This window comes from Macaca thibetana, chromosome 13 (assembly GCF_024542745.1).
Source record: "Macaca thibetana thibetana isolate TM-01 chromosome 13, ASM2454274v1, whole genome shotgun sequence".
NCBI classification, from domain to species: domain Eukaryota; kingdom Metazoa; phylum Chordata; class Mammalia; order Primates; family Cercopithecidae; genus Macaca; species Macaca thibetana.
In genome coordinates, this window is record NC_065590.1 from 15079265 (window position 1) to 15094504 (window position 15240).

A 15240-nucleotide genomic window follows, 5' to 3' on the forward strand; every position below is an offset into this window, starting at 1 on the left:
CTGGGAGACACAGCGAGACTCCGTCTCAAAAAAAAATAAATAAATAAAAAATAAAAATAAAATAAAAATAAAAAATAAAAATTGCACTGTACATTCACAAAAAGCCTTGGCTGCATTGGAGGCCCTGTATGATCTGGCCTCAGGCCACCCTGACAGCCCTGTTTCCTTCTGCCCCCCTGACCCCCACCCTCCAGTCTGCTCCTTCCAACCCCGACACATTCCATATGTCTCCATCTCCAGAAGACTCAGAGCCTCCTAAGGAAAAAGGTCCAGATCTTAGTGATCTTTTTATCTACCCTGGTGCCTGGCAAGCAACAAACAAATGTCATCAGCAGAAAGCCAGGCTCAGCTGAGATCATGAGAGCCCAGGAAGCAGTTATATCAGGGGTGTCAACCTGGGTCACAGCAGGCCCAGGCCCCCGGCAGCTGAGCTACCCTATATGGGAAAGGAAGAACTAAAGCCAAACTTCAACTGCCCTTCCAGAGCCTGAGCTCATCACTGAGAACCTCTGTCTGTCCCTTCTCCTGCAAAGAGAAGGACACAGGTGCCAGAGGAGCATGGGGTGGGGACAAGAAGGTCAGACATAGGCCTATGGCGGTTTGATCTGTTCCATACCTAGGATGGGGACTGGGGCCTGCTCAGCATTCACCTTCCAGGGCTACCTGGAGCAATCCTGTGGGGAGCTGTGGGCTGTCCCCATAGACTTCAGAGATGTCTTTCTTTACATCTGCAGGAAGATGTTGGAGCCCCAATCTTTTCCCTGGGAGAGGCTTCCCTAGATGGTGGGAGTCCTGGCCTGGGCCACTGTGGGTGTGACGAAGTTGAAGGTCCTGGTTCTGTGATGGCATAGGGGCACACAGAGTAACTTTCTGCCCTTCAGGGAGCACAGCACAGCTCCACAGCAGGACACCTGAGCAGCCAGAAGCTAGAAAGATGCAAGCCCGCCTCCAAGTGGTCACATGTCATAACTGCAGCCCACAACCCAGACCCTCCAGGCAGAGGTGCCCGGGCAGCATTGACTATGGGAGGCCAGGCAGCCACCATCATCTGGCTCTGAAGATTCCACGTGCTCAGGTGAAAGAGAAGTGCCGGTTCTACATGAGCAAAGGAGCATCAAAGTGTCACACACCCATGCATTCAAACTTCCACCTTTTCTCATGGTTTTAGAAATAAGGATGCATAGGCCGGGTGTGGTGGCTCACGCCTGTAATCCCAGCACTTTGCGGGGCCGAGGCAGGCGGACTACCTGAGGTCAGGAGTTCGAGACCAGCCTGGCCAACATGGCGAAACCTCATCTCTACTAAAAATACAAAAAATAGCCGGGCATGGTGGCACTCGCCTATGATCCTAGCTACTTGGGAGTCTGAGGCAGGAGAAATGCTTGATTCGGTGGAGGCTGCAGTCAGCCAAGATCACACCATTGCACTCCAGCCTAGGTGACAAGAGTGAAACTCCGTCTCAAAAAAAAAAGAAAAGAAAAAAGGATGCATGTTCAGTGAGTTCTAATAACCTACTCCATTTAGTTTGTAAGCATTAGTCTTGGGCCAAAAGTCATGTCCACCTGATGCTGGGATTCCACCTCAATCAAATGAGGCAATTGGACTGTACTGCAGCTAACTGCTACTTACACATCAGAGTTACCCAACATATTTATCTATCCCCCTGACCCAGGCTGACTGCATCAGCATCCCTGGGTGTGGGCTGGGAATGTGTCTTTTCAGCACACTTCCCCAGCAGGATAAAAGTGCATCTGTAAACTGAGAGCAGGAAACCAGGGGGCAAGACTATCAACTCATGAAGTCAGGGACATGTTTAATTCATTTGTGAATCCCCTAGTACTGGCACATAGAAAGCGTCCCATATTATTTGCAAAATGAATGAACGAACAAATGAGCAAGTAGGTGGATGGATGATTCTGAGGTCTCCTCCAGCTTTGACAGCCTACGACCGTGTGACTTCTGCATGTGCATGAACACACAGACACAGACAATACACACACGCACAGACGCACATACACACTTGAAGCAAAGAGGGATGAAGCCTGCCACATTGCAGGTTGTCCTAGCTGCCTGACCTCCCTTCTTCACGCACTGACACACCTCCGTCTTTTTTGACCTGTATTTATTGTGCACCCATTGGGTGCATGGCCTAGCCCCAGGACCTGGCCGGAGACCCAAACATGGCCTCCAAGGGCCAGCCTTCCTTTGTGGAGGTCCAGGCCCCAGAGCTGATTACAACAAGCATGGGAAGGGAGGAGGGTGGCCCAGCAGGAAGGCCGGGGAGGCAGTGCGTCAGCCGGCAGGCAGCAGTGGGTAGCAGAGTCCCCCTCTTGGCGGGCAGCCTACTTGCACACTTGGCTGAACAGAGACAATGGTGGCTGCTCCCTCCGGCCCAGCCTCCTTCCTACAGGCAGAGCCCCAAGTCCATGAGTCTCCGGAACCTCCCTCAGAGAACAAGTCCAGCTGGGAGGCAGCCAGAGGGCAGGACGAGGGGATTTCCCAGGGGAGAGCAGCAGAGACCCTCTGAGCTGCCAGAGATGGGGAAGGGGTCCAGGCACCCCACAGGAAGGAAGCTTTAAGGCATGTGTAGGAAGGAGCACGGAAGAGTCTCCCAAGCCTGGCCTGGGCCTCACCTGGTCTCCAGCCTCCATCCCATCCCCCACAACTCTCCTGAGCCGTGGCTCCTGCCAGGCAGACCCCTAAGGGAAACTGTCACCACCTTTTACTGCTCTATCCTCTCCAGTGGTCTGAACCTAGAGAACCTCCTTCCCTGCTCTGTTGGAACAAAGGCTTCTTGTTCCCAGGGTTCCAGGGTTCGCTGCAAAGCTCTGGAGGCCCCACCCCGCCCAGCCCTCACTCATGCCACCAGCCCTGCTCTGTTGATGGGCAGTTGAGTATGTGAGACTGTTTCATCTGCTTCAGGGGAAAGGACGACTGTAGGGGGAAAGGAGACAAAGGCACGGGGCCCCACAGCCATGCGGAGCCCTTGAAGCCCCCCAAGGTCTCTGCCCAGAAGGCTGTCCCTTCAGTGGGCAGGACCTTAGCGACTCTGCTCCCTGGGTCACAGGAGGCTGGCTGGGAATCTCTCAAGAGTCCCTGATTCACTCTCCTGGGGCCTCCCCAGGAAGGTCAGCTAATTCCCAGAGCAAGACCATTCTCAGGACTGTGGCTCCCCTGGCTGGGTTGCCCAGGGGCCTCTGCTGCCCCAAGCTCTCCCCCAGAAGCCAAGGCCACACCACGTATGCACTGGTTCTCAAACAAGTGCTGAGTTCCCAGCAGGTCTAGGAAATGAGGCCAGTCTGGATTCTGGGGCCTGCAGGGTGACATGGGATGAGCTCCGGGAGGAAAGTCAAGTCCTCAACCTCCCTCTTCCCTTGGGCATGGCCAGGGACTGGGGCTCTGGAGGGACTGCCATGGGGGTAGGGGGCAGCACAGCAGTATTAGGAAAGCTTCAGTGAGCATGAGAATAAGGGCCACAGGGAAATGAGGTTTGTCCTTCAGCAGGGAAAGGAGGTGCCTCATCCATCATGGTGGACTCATTGAAATCAGTCTCCTCCAGGGAGGTCCATCTCAAGTGTACCCTGGAGCAGGGGCCAGTGTCTCCGAGGTGGTGCTGGCTTCACAGCTGATTGCGGTTCCGCTTGGGAATGATCTTCCGGTAGGTTCTGCGCTCTGAGATGTTGCGCTTCACCTTCGCTGTGGTGGGAGCCTCATCCTGGTGCAGGGACGGGCTTGAGTGGGACTTCTTCAGGCTGAGCTTGGGCTCCTGAGTGCCTCCAGCTTCCCTCCCCAGCTGCTCCTCCCACAGGTCCAGAGCATTGGAGGGGCAGTGCAGGCGGGCCACCAGCAGCTCCACGTAGGTCTCGTAGCGGGTTTTCTGCAACACACAGTCCCCACCACCTTAGCACCATCCTGGCTCCAGGCCGGGAGGAGGCTGGAATCGTGAGGGACAGCTCTCAGGTACTTGAAGCTAAGGTGATACAGACCTCTGCAGAAAGAGGGCTGGACCAACAGTGAGTGTCAGTATAATGCTTGGGCAAGCAGACTGCAGAGCACACCTCTGGATAGTATTATAATGACACATATCAGCCCAGCCCTGTTCTAATAATAACCAACCCCTTGGAGTGCTGTAACTAACATCTCTATGCCACGTTCCATCTTTGAGGCACTAAAAGATGTGTCACCCACTATGCCTGAGAGCTTTGCAGCCCTACACACAAACAGCTCACATCTGTACAGCCCTAATTGGGTCTGAATAGCATTTTAACAATTGGCATCTGTGGAGCATGATGCTCACCACCCTCATCTGCTTAACACTGTACTACTAAGGCCCCTGCAGCTAGCATCCTTAGGATATGGTTTCCAGTTTACAAAGTGCTTCCTCACCCTCCATCCCATTGGATCCTCATGCCAGCCCTGGGAGGGGCACAAATCATTGTGGAAGGGAGGGCTGGTGGCTTGCTAAATGTCCTAGCTGGTCAGTGGGAGGAAGAGGTTGGGTCCTCACAGCCACACCCTGAAGCCTCTGAAAAGTGGGGAGTTCACAGCCATGGATACAACCACCAAGCTAAGGGATAGGCTGGGGCCTTGAAAGAGGCAGAAGGCTGCATGAGGGTGCCGTGGGGACAGGCAGGAGGCAATGTTGATTCCCACTTCCTGGTCTCTGCCTCTGGGTGGCCTCTGATTCCCTCTATTTTCACATTGCATTAACCTATGCTTCCTCCCCAGTGGGCCCTCACCCTAAGCAGGCACTCAGGACCCCTGAAGCAGGCACCCAGTGTTAGGATCCCGGATGAAGTGATGTGACACCAAAACAGAATTGGGGAATGTGGGTGGATGGGTGAGGGTTGGGGGAGACTAGGGGATAAAACATTTCAACATGGGCTGTAGAGCCAACAAAAGTCATTACTGGCCAGGGGCAGTGGATCACACCTGTAATACCAGCACTTTGGGAGACTGAGGCAGCAGACCACTCAAGGCCGGGAGTTCAAGTCCAGCTTTGCCAACATGGTGAAACCCTGTCTCTACTTAAAATACAAAAATTGGCCAGGGGTGGTGGCTCACACCTGTAATCTCAGCTACTTGGGAGGCTGAGGCAGGAGAATCACTTGAACCTGGGAGGCGGAGGTTACAGGGAGCTGAGATTGAGCCACTGCACTCTAGCTTGGGTGACAGAGTGAGACTTTATCTCAAAACAAAACAAAACATAAACAAAAAAAATGGTCATTTCTTAGTTAAGACCATAAATGGGGCATTTGAAGCAGCATGTAAATTTACCAGGTTTGGACAAGTAGTTTAATTTCTCTGTGCCTCAGTTTCCTCATCTGTAAAATGAGGATACCAGTGCCTACCCAGAGTTGTTAGATAATTGAATGAGATAATCCATGCAAGGAAGACAAGCTCCATAAATACTACCTATTAATATTTGGCAGGTATTAGATGGAACAATTCAGCTGAAGTACAGTTCATTTCTTCAACTTGGGAAAAGTCAAATATACTCTTAGGAGAAAGAAAACTATAAAATAACGTCTGCTATGGGTGTTTCCAGACAAGCAGCTGCTATGTGCCCCCAGGACAAGAGGTGAAAGGCCTAAGTGCATGGGGACACACACTCTTTGCGCACGCCCGTGCATGCGGGTGTCCCTGTGAGAGTCCCTGCCCCTTTGCACAGATCACACACGGGCGCTGCCTTCATGCAAGCGCCTCTCCCCGCCCCGGCGCGGTCAGGGCAGTGACGGCTGCAGGGACCGAGGCAGCCACGAGAGGGCGGAGAGGGTCCTGCGCAGCGGCGGGGAGGTGGGCTCGGCCCCTCACCTCGTACTCCAGGTACTCCTTCCGCAGGCGGTACTCCTCCAGCTCGCGGCTGCGGCCCCGCCGCTCCGGTAAGTTCCTCTGAAGATCCAGCAGGTCGTCCGAGGCAGCGTCCAGGCAGTTCTCATGGGATCGATGCTGCTCCTCCTGCGAGCGGCAGGCGGTGAGGGACGCTGTCCCGGGCGTCCCCTCCACCGCTTTCCGGGCCCGGGTGTGCTGCCCTCCTGGTCACCTCAGTTCCCAGGCCGGGTGCGCAGCCGGCCTCCAGCCTCCCCGAGCTAGTCCTGGGGCTCCAGGTGCACATTCCCAATTCAACGTACCCCACCCCTTCCCGGAGGCCATACCAGGGAGCTCTGGGCGGGGCCCACTGGCAAGATGGGCCGCACGAATCTGCGCTGGGAGCCCACGGCGGCGGGGAAGGGCGGCGCGGAGTGTGTGGCCGCAGCCAAGTTGATGCGCGCGATCCAGGAGCTCATCTCCTTGGCAGTGCTGGGGCAAAGAAGGTCGTTGGTCCCCAGGGACACACAGTTGGTCCTGTCACCCTCCGCCCGCACCCTCCTGTGGTTGGTTGCACAGCTGGCCAGCTGCTCAGGACTCAGCCTCCCATAGTTAGAGCCCTGCCACTAGCAGGGCACTCGACCTCTGACCATGGCATTTCTTATCAATAAAGAGGAAAATCTGGAGGCCGGGCGCTGTGGCTACGCCTTGGCAGGCGGATCACCTGAGGTCAGGAGTTCGAGACCAGCCTGGCCAACATGGTGAAACCCCGTCTCTACTAAAAATACACAAATTAACCAGGCACGGTGGCACGCGCCTGTAATCCCAGCTACTCGGGAGGCTGAGGCATGAGAATCGCTTGAACCCAGGAGGCAGAGGTTGCAGTGAGCCGAGATCGAGTCACTGCACTCCAGCCTGGGCGACAGAGCGAGACTCTGTCTCAAAAATAAAAAATAAAGAGGACAGTCTGAGAAGGCGACAGATTTTATAACAAATGCCAAACTTGGTCAATCGTTAGCAGCTTCCCAGAATCCTGTGTTCTGAACTGGGAGGCTTGATCCCACCGACGAGGAAACGGTATATTGTACTGGCAAAGTTGGCCAAGGATGGTGAGGAAGCAGGCAATGCCTGGGCGTCATCCCTGGTCCTCAGCTCCTCTTCGTGCTGCCACATTCTAAGAATTTCTGATCAGTATGGCCATTCCCACCAGGGGCCCCGGGGTCCACAGGCCTCAGGTGTCAGCAGGGTCAGTGGAGAGAGAACTAGGGCAAGGCAAGGCCTTGCCACAGTCTCCCACGCCAGGGACTTACGGTGCCTGGAAGAGGTAGAGGCGCCAGTCGGCCGTGCGCAGCTGGAAGACATGCGGCTTCTTGGTGTAATGAGTGGCGGGGGTGGCCAGCGAGTGGTGCACCCCAATGGGCTCGTCCACCATCTGCCCCACCAAGCTCTCCCCCTCCAGGCAGTGGTCTTCTCCCTGCTACCAGTCACAGGGGCTCAGACAAGAGGTTATCATCACCTGCCCACCCTCCAGACGGTTCTGGGCCTCTCTCAGTCTCCCATTCTGACAGGGCTGTTGGCTCCTTTCCTACCTTCAGGAAGTAGAGAACCATCCCTCTCAGTAAGGTGTGGAACATCTTCCAGCCACGCTTGCCCCATGGCGCTGTTCCAGGAACAGAACACAAATGTAGGTGGGGGCACCAGCATCCAGACACACTCAGACACACACAAGTGTGCATATGCCCCCGGCCCCTCACACCACCTCCAGTCTCTCACCAGGATGCACACAAATGCAGAACATGCCAACACGAGAAAACATATACAATCATAAACAAACACATACAGTCTCTCCACACACAGGCAATCCCTCCTGTAAATGAAACCATAGAACCACTCACACCCAAACATGGATATTCATACAGATCATCCTCTCTCCAACTCCGAACACACACCCACTACCCCAAGTAGTGGCAAACACCCAGACACAAACACAACTCCACCCAGACAGCTTTCTAGTCCCTGCAGGATGATCTTGACCTTGCATACCCATCCAGAGGGGCTCAAGGGCTCAGGGCCCAGCTTTGGGGTGTCCTTCCCTGTGTACCCCACTCTGAGCACCACCTGCCCTCTTTTCCCCCTACCTCTCCACCCTGGTCTTGTGTGGTGAGCCCTAGGGCCCCGGCGGCTTCACAGCAAATGCTAATTCGCATCCTGGTCGCCCCACCCTGTTCAATCTGTGCTTGCACATTAGTCTGCTGAGATCATCACTCTGGTCATGTTGGTACCCTAATCAAAAGCCTTCAGCTGCCTGCGGAATGAGGCCCAAACGCAGGCCCTGGCAATTTTGCCACAAGTGTACCTCCCTTGCACACACCCCATGTTCTGAGCAAACTTGGCTTGCTGTTTTCTCTGTGTGGGATGCCCTCTGCCCAGCTTCCAAATTCCAGACCCTCTTCCTCTCCAAAGTTCAGTGCAGATACCATCACTTACCAGAAGCCTTACTTCTCCCTGTCCCCACATCCCGCTTCCAAAGCAAAACCAAAAACCTTTTTCTCCTCACTTGATTCAGCCCCTAGACACTCAGCTCTTGCTACCTTTTTGTCCCAGACATTGACACACTTGTCTAATCTCTATCTTACTACAGGGACTCTGGGGTCCAGGAATAACTAGGCCTGTTTTGTCTGGGTTCTCCTACCTACCCTCTAGCGCCTCACACAGCTTCCAGCCTGTGGTCACTGTTCAGTACACACTGAGGAAGGAACATGGGCTGGCTGCCTGTCCTCAACACGGGCCATCTCTCTGCACACCTGTGCATGCATCCGCACAGGTACCTGAGCAGGGCCGCTCCCAGCACACCACCCTGTTTGTGGGCAGCAGACACTCACTCTTCTTGCCATCTGCATCTTGATGCATCTTCCGAGCCAGGATGCCCTGCTTGTAGGTGGGCACCGTGGGATCCTGAGCCAGCTGAAGGAGGGGGTTGCTCATCTTGCCAGCTGGCAGGGACGGCCGGGCCTTCTCAGGTTTGGCTGCGTCTTCTTCATCCCTGAACAACAGAGAATCGGGCTGGAAGTGCTGACTACGCAAAGAGGCAGGTATCCATTGCCTCCCAGAGCCTCAGCAACCTCTCTTTTCCTGGGGAGCCACACCCCAGGACCCCCCCAAAAGGACTCCTCCTTCAGAGCAGACCCATCAATTCCTGAAAACTCTGCCGTACCCCACGTTCCACTACGACTGGCCTTCCAGCATTACTTGGGCTCCTCTATGCTCTCTCCCAAGCCCTGCCTCTGGCTTTGTCCCACTCAGAGGGGAGGACTATCTGAGTTTCTCTAAATCTTGGGTGGGTGACAGAGGGAGGGCAGCCCAAAGACAGGGGAGGGGAGTGAGGAGGACAGGGGAAAGGGGGTCTCACTCACACGGCCCACTCGAGCTTCTCGCTGCGGATAGACCAGTAGAGGGCCTGGAACAGAAGCACACAGGTGGGCAGGGAAAACTCAGGACTGTGGAGCCTAAAGCCTCTTTGTCTGGCAGAGGTAGGATAGGGGCATGTGTACAGCCTGCCTCCTCCACCCACAACATAGCTGCCCTTCCTCCTTGAGTAGGCAAGCATCCATCCATCTATTCATCCATCCATCCATCCATCCATCCATCCATCCATCCATCCATTCAACCATCCATGCAACAAAGTATTTCTGGAGCATTTCCCAGTGACAAGCACTGTGCTGGGTGCTAGAGACATAAAGATGACCTGCCGGGGGCGGTGGCTCACGCCTGTAATCCCTGCACTTTGGGAGGCCGAGGCAGGTGGATCACCTGAAGTCAGAAGTTCGAGACCAGCCTGGCCAACATGATGAAACCCCATCTCTACTAAAAATACAAAAAGTTAGCTGGGAGTGGTGGCGTGCACCTGTAATCCCAGCCACTCAGGAGGCCTCAGCCTCAGCAAGAGAATTGCTTGAACCTGGGAGGCGGAGGTTGCAGTGAGCCAAGATCACACCACTGCACTCCAGCCTGGGTGACAGGACGAGATTCCATCTCAAAAAAAAAAAAAAGATGATGACCAAGGCAGACAAGTCCCTGTCCTGCCCATGCTGAGTGAGGCCTTAACTAGTTCTCATGGAGGAGAAATGAATTGCCTTCCTGGCATACTGCTGGGAGGGATCTGATGGAGAAGAAACCGGCTGACCAATCCCCACAATAAACGTGCAGTAAATGAATGAATGATGCGCTAAAAGTTTGATGTATTAACGTAGATGTTATCTCACTTGCTTTTATAGCCCTTGCAGTGCCTAGCAAGATGTCTGGCACATAGTAGGTGTTCAGTAAATGTTCATGAAGTACAGCTATGTACCATATAACAGCATCATGATGGTTCAGTCAAGGATGAACTGCATACATGATAGTAGTCCCGTAAGATTATGATGGAGCTGTCCTATACAGGTGTATCATTTTTAATCTTTTCTATCATGTTTTTATTGTACCTTTTCTATGTTTAGATACACAAGTACAGCACTGTGTTAGAATTGCCTGCAGTATTAAGTACAGCAGCATGCCATACAGGTTTGTAGCCCAGGAGCAATAGGCTATCCCATATAGCCCTGGTGTGCAGTGGGCTGTACATCTAGGTTTGTGTAAGTTCACTCTGTAATGTTCACACAATAGTGAAATTGCCCAACGATGCATTTCTCAGAACATACCTTCATCAGTAAGTGATGCGTGACTGTGATGAAACAGCAAATGATTTTAATTGCTTATGACACACATGCTGTGTGCCAAGCACCGTGCTGAGCACTTGACAGATTTTATTTCATCTTGATAATGGCATTGTAAAGTGGTTAATACCCTCAGGAGGAACTTGAGTTGGCCAAGAGGGAGCAAATTGCCCAAGACTAGAATTCAAACCCAGGAACACCAGGCTCCCAAGTCTGAGTTCCAGACTTTCACCGTGTGTAGCTTTGCCCTTCTCAGACTTTGAAGGGGTAAGAATGACTTGAAAACTTAAGAAAATATTTTAGGGGTCCCAGTCTCAGAGTGTCTGATTCAGTAAGTCCAGCACAGGGAGCCAGCAGATTTGCATGGCTAACAAATTCCAAGATGCTTCTGAGGCTGCCAGCCAGGGACCACACTTTTACTAGCCTGCAATAAATAAGCCCTGTTCTCTCAAGGATATTTTGGCAAAGCCAGTCTCAAGCTCAGCATCTCCCTTGGAACAAAGAACCAAGGCTGCAGGTCCTAAGTAGGGATCCCCGGGTCCTGAGCCCGTAAGAAGATCCATGGCACATACCTTCAGCAGCTCCTTGGGGAAGTTCCCGCCATCCCTCAGCCCGTTCAGGTTGGTTATGAATTCCTGGCAGCTCATGCTCTTCCCAATGTTCTGTATCCATGGAGAAGTGGGACGACTTGAGCACACTCCATCCCAATAGAATAACCCCCCAGCCAGCCACCATGGAACCCTTTCCAGCTCCCCAGACCCACATCCCTCAGGGGTGTTCCCTGCCCGGTCTCAGGCCTCTGGTCTTCTCCTCCCCGAACCCCTTGCCACAGCCCCAGCCTCAGTTCCCACAGGGACTCTCTCCACCGTCTTACCTGTCCATGCAGGTCCGTGTTAAGAAGCATGATTGCACATGTCAAGGTGTGTACAGAATCTGCCCCAGAGATAGGTGAGTGGAGAGAAAGCTCACTGGAACCAGGGTTCCTGTTTCCTTTGCCCACACTGGGTGGGGTAACCTCAGAACCCCTGGAATGCTTCCATTCTCCACAGCCCCCAACACACTCCCCCCAGTTCACTGTCACCTACTAAACTCCCAGGCAGACAAGGGCACCCCAAAGTGTCCCTGCTCTGCTGTCAGGGTCAGCCCCTCCCTACCTACTGAGGGGAAGACCCCCAGATTGCAGTGGTGGAAGCGTCTGGAGAACTGGTAGAGGATTCGCTCCCGTTCCTGAGTCTCCCCACTGAGCACCAAGGCCTGGAGGAAGCTCCTGTAAAGAAGGGCCAGGGTCAAGGAGAGAGCCCAGGAGCTAAGGGCCAATCAGATCCCAGCCTCAGGCTGGTGCCACTGCCCCATGCCATCCTCCACAGCCTCCCCAGAGAGGACCCAAAGACATTACCGGAGGGCTCGGTCCAGGCTCTGGCCTCCAAACTGGAAGAAGGACAAGTACTCCTCAGCCACAGCCCTGCTAAAGTCATTGCTGCAGAGGGAAAAGGGGCATGGAGTCTGCGCCAGGGGCCTGGGCTGGGGCCGCAGGTGCACTGGGGCCCTCAGGACCCGCACACATTATGGGGCCTGATGCGGTGGGGGTGAGCAAGGGAAGGGCGCAGGCACACTGGGCCTTGGGTCCTGACAGGACAAGGGGGCAGCCAGGGTCTGGTATGCCCTGCTACCCTATTCAGTGTACACTGGGCGACACCGGGAGGGACCTATGGACTCTGGTTGGCAAGGCAGCGAGGCCTAAGGACCAAGGGTGTGGAGAAGAGGTGACACAGTGTGACCATGACTGAGAGGAAGCAGCAGACACAGTGAAGGTAAGGGGGAAAAGTTAGGAGGGGAGATGGGGAGGGAACAGGGCAGGGATGGGAAGGGGAGGGTGGCCAGTGGAGGGAGCCCTTCAGCAGCTCTTCCCTGGCTGCCTCAGCCTCCAGCCTCCCCCAGGCTCAAAGCCCCTTACTTCTTCTGCAGGTAGGCAGCCACTTCAGACTTCCGGAAGCCCTCCAGGCGATAGAGGCGTGAGGCCAAGTTCCAGGCTACCTTGTTGTTCCTGATGCCATTAGCTAGCTTGTCTCCAGCTGGTGGTCTCTGGCCTTCCTCTGGGGACCGTGCTTGGGGCATAGGGCTTCCAGGAAGCCTAGAAGAGTTCATCGGTGTCCTCAGATTCTCACTTGAGATAGACATGCAGGAGCTCTGGGTCAAGTGTTCTTGCAGGACACTTGTGGCAAGAGTTCCCCGAGCTCAGTGTCTTGAATGGTGGGGCCTGGAGGAGCTGGACCCAGGCCCTCACTCAGGGAAGAGATAGAGTTGCAGCCAGACTGACTTAGCCTGGCCTGGGACCAGGAGAACCCCAAGAGGAAGGTATTCATGCAAGGTCTCCAGGTCTGGACCAGGAGAACCCCAAGAGGAAGGTATTCATGCAAGGTCTCCAGGTCTACCCTGTGCTTCCTCAGGTAAAGCACAGCCATGTTCCGACCTTATCTCACCTCAGGCGGCAGGTGTGTCCCTGTGAGGACCCCAGCGTTGTTTTCTCCAACGCAAGGCACGTGGGATTGTCTCCCTCACCTGTCCCGCGGTCCTCCTATACCTCCTTGTCCCTTCCTCACCTCCCAACTCTGGCTCTAGCCTCCACTCCTAGATCTGGAGCCAAGAAAGCTGAAAGGATGGGCTGAGAACAGGAAGCTAGGTGGGCTCTAGTAATGGCAGCAGCTGAGGTAGTTCAGCAGGTGGTCCTCAGCCTCTCCCTTCCCCCACCTAGCAGCCTGGATGACTAGGAGACTGGGTGGTGACCTATGATCCAGTGTGAACAGGCCCAGGTGACCCCCAGCAGACTCAGAACCTCCGAGTCTGGCACTAAGACTCTCAGATGTCACTCAGTCCAATCTTTACCTGACTCTTCTGCTTCCCCGACAACGTCAAAATCAGGTGTGGGGTATTCTAGTTATTTAAACATTCACTATCCAGTGATACAGTTAAGAAGTTGAACCAGTAAGCAGAATACATCATAATATGAAAACATTCCATGGGGCTGGGCACAGTACTCACGCCTGTAATCTTACAACTTCGGGAGGTCAAGGTAGGTGGATCACTTGAGGCCAGGAGTTCGAAGCCAGCCTGGCCATCATGTCAAAACCCCCTCTCTACTAAAAATACAAAAATTAGGCACGGTGGTGCATGTCTGTAGTCCCAACTACTCGGGAGGCTGAGGCAGGAGAATCCCTTGAACCCAGGAGACAGAAATTCCAGTGAGCCGGTATTGCACCACTGCACTCCAGCCTGGGCAACAGAGCAAGATGCCGTCTCAAAGGAAAAAAAAGAAAAAGAAAACAATCCCTGATAAACAGACGTATAACATTAGAATTCACTTAAGCACCCTCGCTACCTAACACGGCTGGGTCAGGGTTAATGGGAGGGTTAACCCCACTCCCATTATGGGGTCCTTGGGTGATGGTGACAGAATGTCAATCACTGCCAGAAACCAAAAAATCATCATTTATATGCGTCTGGAAACTAGGCTGCCCTGTGCAGAGGTTCATAGGCTTGGTAGCCAGAGATGTTCCAGCCTCTGAAAAGGGAGAGTTCTTCATGCCAAAAATTAAAGTTCACCCAACCCAAAATAGAAGTAAGTAAATCTAACTAAAATGAGAACATACTTTCATAACAAATAATGAAAAGGTTTAATTGGAGCTTTATCTTGGTAAATGATACTAGACATTGTACAAATAAGTTTATTTAAATCTTATATTAAACACAATGCCTAAAATTTAATTTTCCCAGCACAAGTTTTCTGGCTGGATAAGACATCTTGTATTCATGCTTGATTTTCACAGTAAGATCATAAAGCCCGTTAAAAACAGTAACAGGCTGGGTGCAGTGGCTCATCCCTATAATCCCAGGACTCTGGGAGGCTGAGGTGGGAGGATTGCTTGAGCTCAAGAGTTGGAGACCAGCCTTGTGGTCTACCTGGGCAGCAGGGCGAGGCCACATCTCCACCAAAAATAAAAATAAGTAAAAATTAGCTGGGTGTAGTGGTACACATCTGTGGTCCCACTTACTTGGGAGGCTAAAATGGAAAGATCACTTGAGCCTGGGAGGCTGAGGATTCAGTGATTCATGATTGTACCTCACACTCCAGGCTGGGCAACAGAGTGAGATCGTGTCTCAAAAAATAATAATGATAAAAACAGCTATTTTGAAATATAATTCACATACCATCCAATTCACCCATTTAAAGTGTACAATTTACAGCCAACTGACCTTCAACAAAGTAAACAAAAACATAAAGTGGGGAAAGGACACACTTCTCAAAAAATGGTATTGGGATAATTGGCTAGTCACAAGAAGGACACACTTTTTCAACAAATGGTGTTGGGTAATTAACTAGCCACAAGAAGGAGAATGACACTGGATCCTCATCTCTCACCTTATACAAAAATCAACTCAAGATGTATTAATGACTTACATCTAAGACCTGGAACTATAAAAATTCTAGAAGATAACGTTGGAAAAACCCTTCTAGACATTGGCTTAGGTAAGGATTTCATGATCAAGAACCAAAAGCAAATGCAATAAAAACAAAGATAAATTGCCAGGACCTAATTAAACTGAAGAGTTTTTGCACGATAAAAGGAACAGTCAGTAGAGTAAACAGAAAACCCACAGAGTGGGAAAAAATCTTCACAATCTATATATCTGACAAAGGACTAATATCCAGAATCTACAATGAACT

At 52.8% G+C, this 15240-nt stretch overlaps 1 protein-coding gene across 4 annotated transcripts in view; it reads right to left on the reverse strand.

Moving 5' to 3' along the window:
* Nucleotides 1-2105: 2105 nt before the first annotated feature.
* The window catches only part of PSD4 (pleckstrin and Sec7 domain containing 4), a 46395-nt gene continuing 33260 nt past the window's right edge, over nucleotides 2106-15240 (reverse strand). For 2 of the 4 annotated variants that reach the window (XM_050753253.1, XM_050753252.1), the window contains exons 6-17: nucleotides 12472-12681; nucleotides 11914-11994; nucleotides 11672-11784; nucleotides 11392-11450; nucleotides 11090-11179; nucleotides 9222-9265; nucleotides 8691-8851; nucleotides 7398-7468; nucleotides 7119-7285; nucleotides 6156-6300; nucleotides 5815-5958; nucleotides 2106-3877 (exon numbers count right to left, since the gene is read on the reverse strand). In XM_050753253.1, coding sequence (XP_050609210.1) covers nucleotides 3620-3877; nucleotides 5815-5958; nucleotides 6156-6300; nucleotides 7119-7285; nucleotides 7398-7468; nucleotides 8691-8851; nucleotides 9222-9265; nucleotides 11090-11179; nucleotides 11392-11450; nucleotides 11672-11784; nucleotides 11914-11994; nucleotides 12472-12681 — 1543 coding nt within the window. In that variant the 3' untranslated portion in view covers nucleotides 2106-3619. The remainder of the gene's footprint in view (nucleotides 3878-5814; nucleotides 5959-6155; nucleotides 6301-7118; nucleotides 7286-7397; nucleotides 7469-8690; nucleotides 8852-9221; nucleotides 9266-11089; nucleotides 11180-11391; nucleotides 11451-11671; nucleotides 11785-11913; nucleotides 11995-12471; nucleotides 12682-15240) is intronic. The other 2 variants (XM_050753254.1, XM_050753255.1) reach the window with 2 other exon arrangements.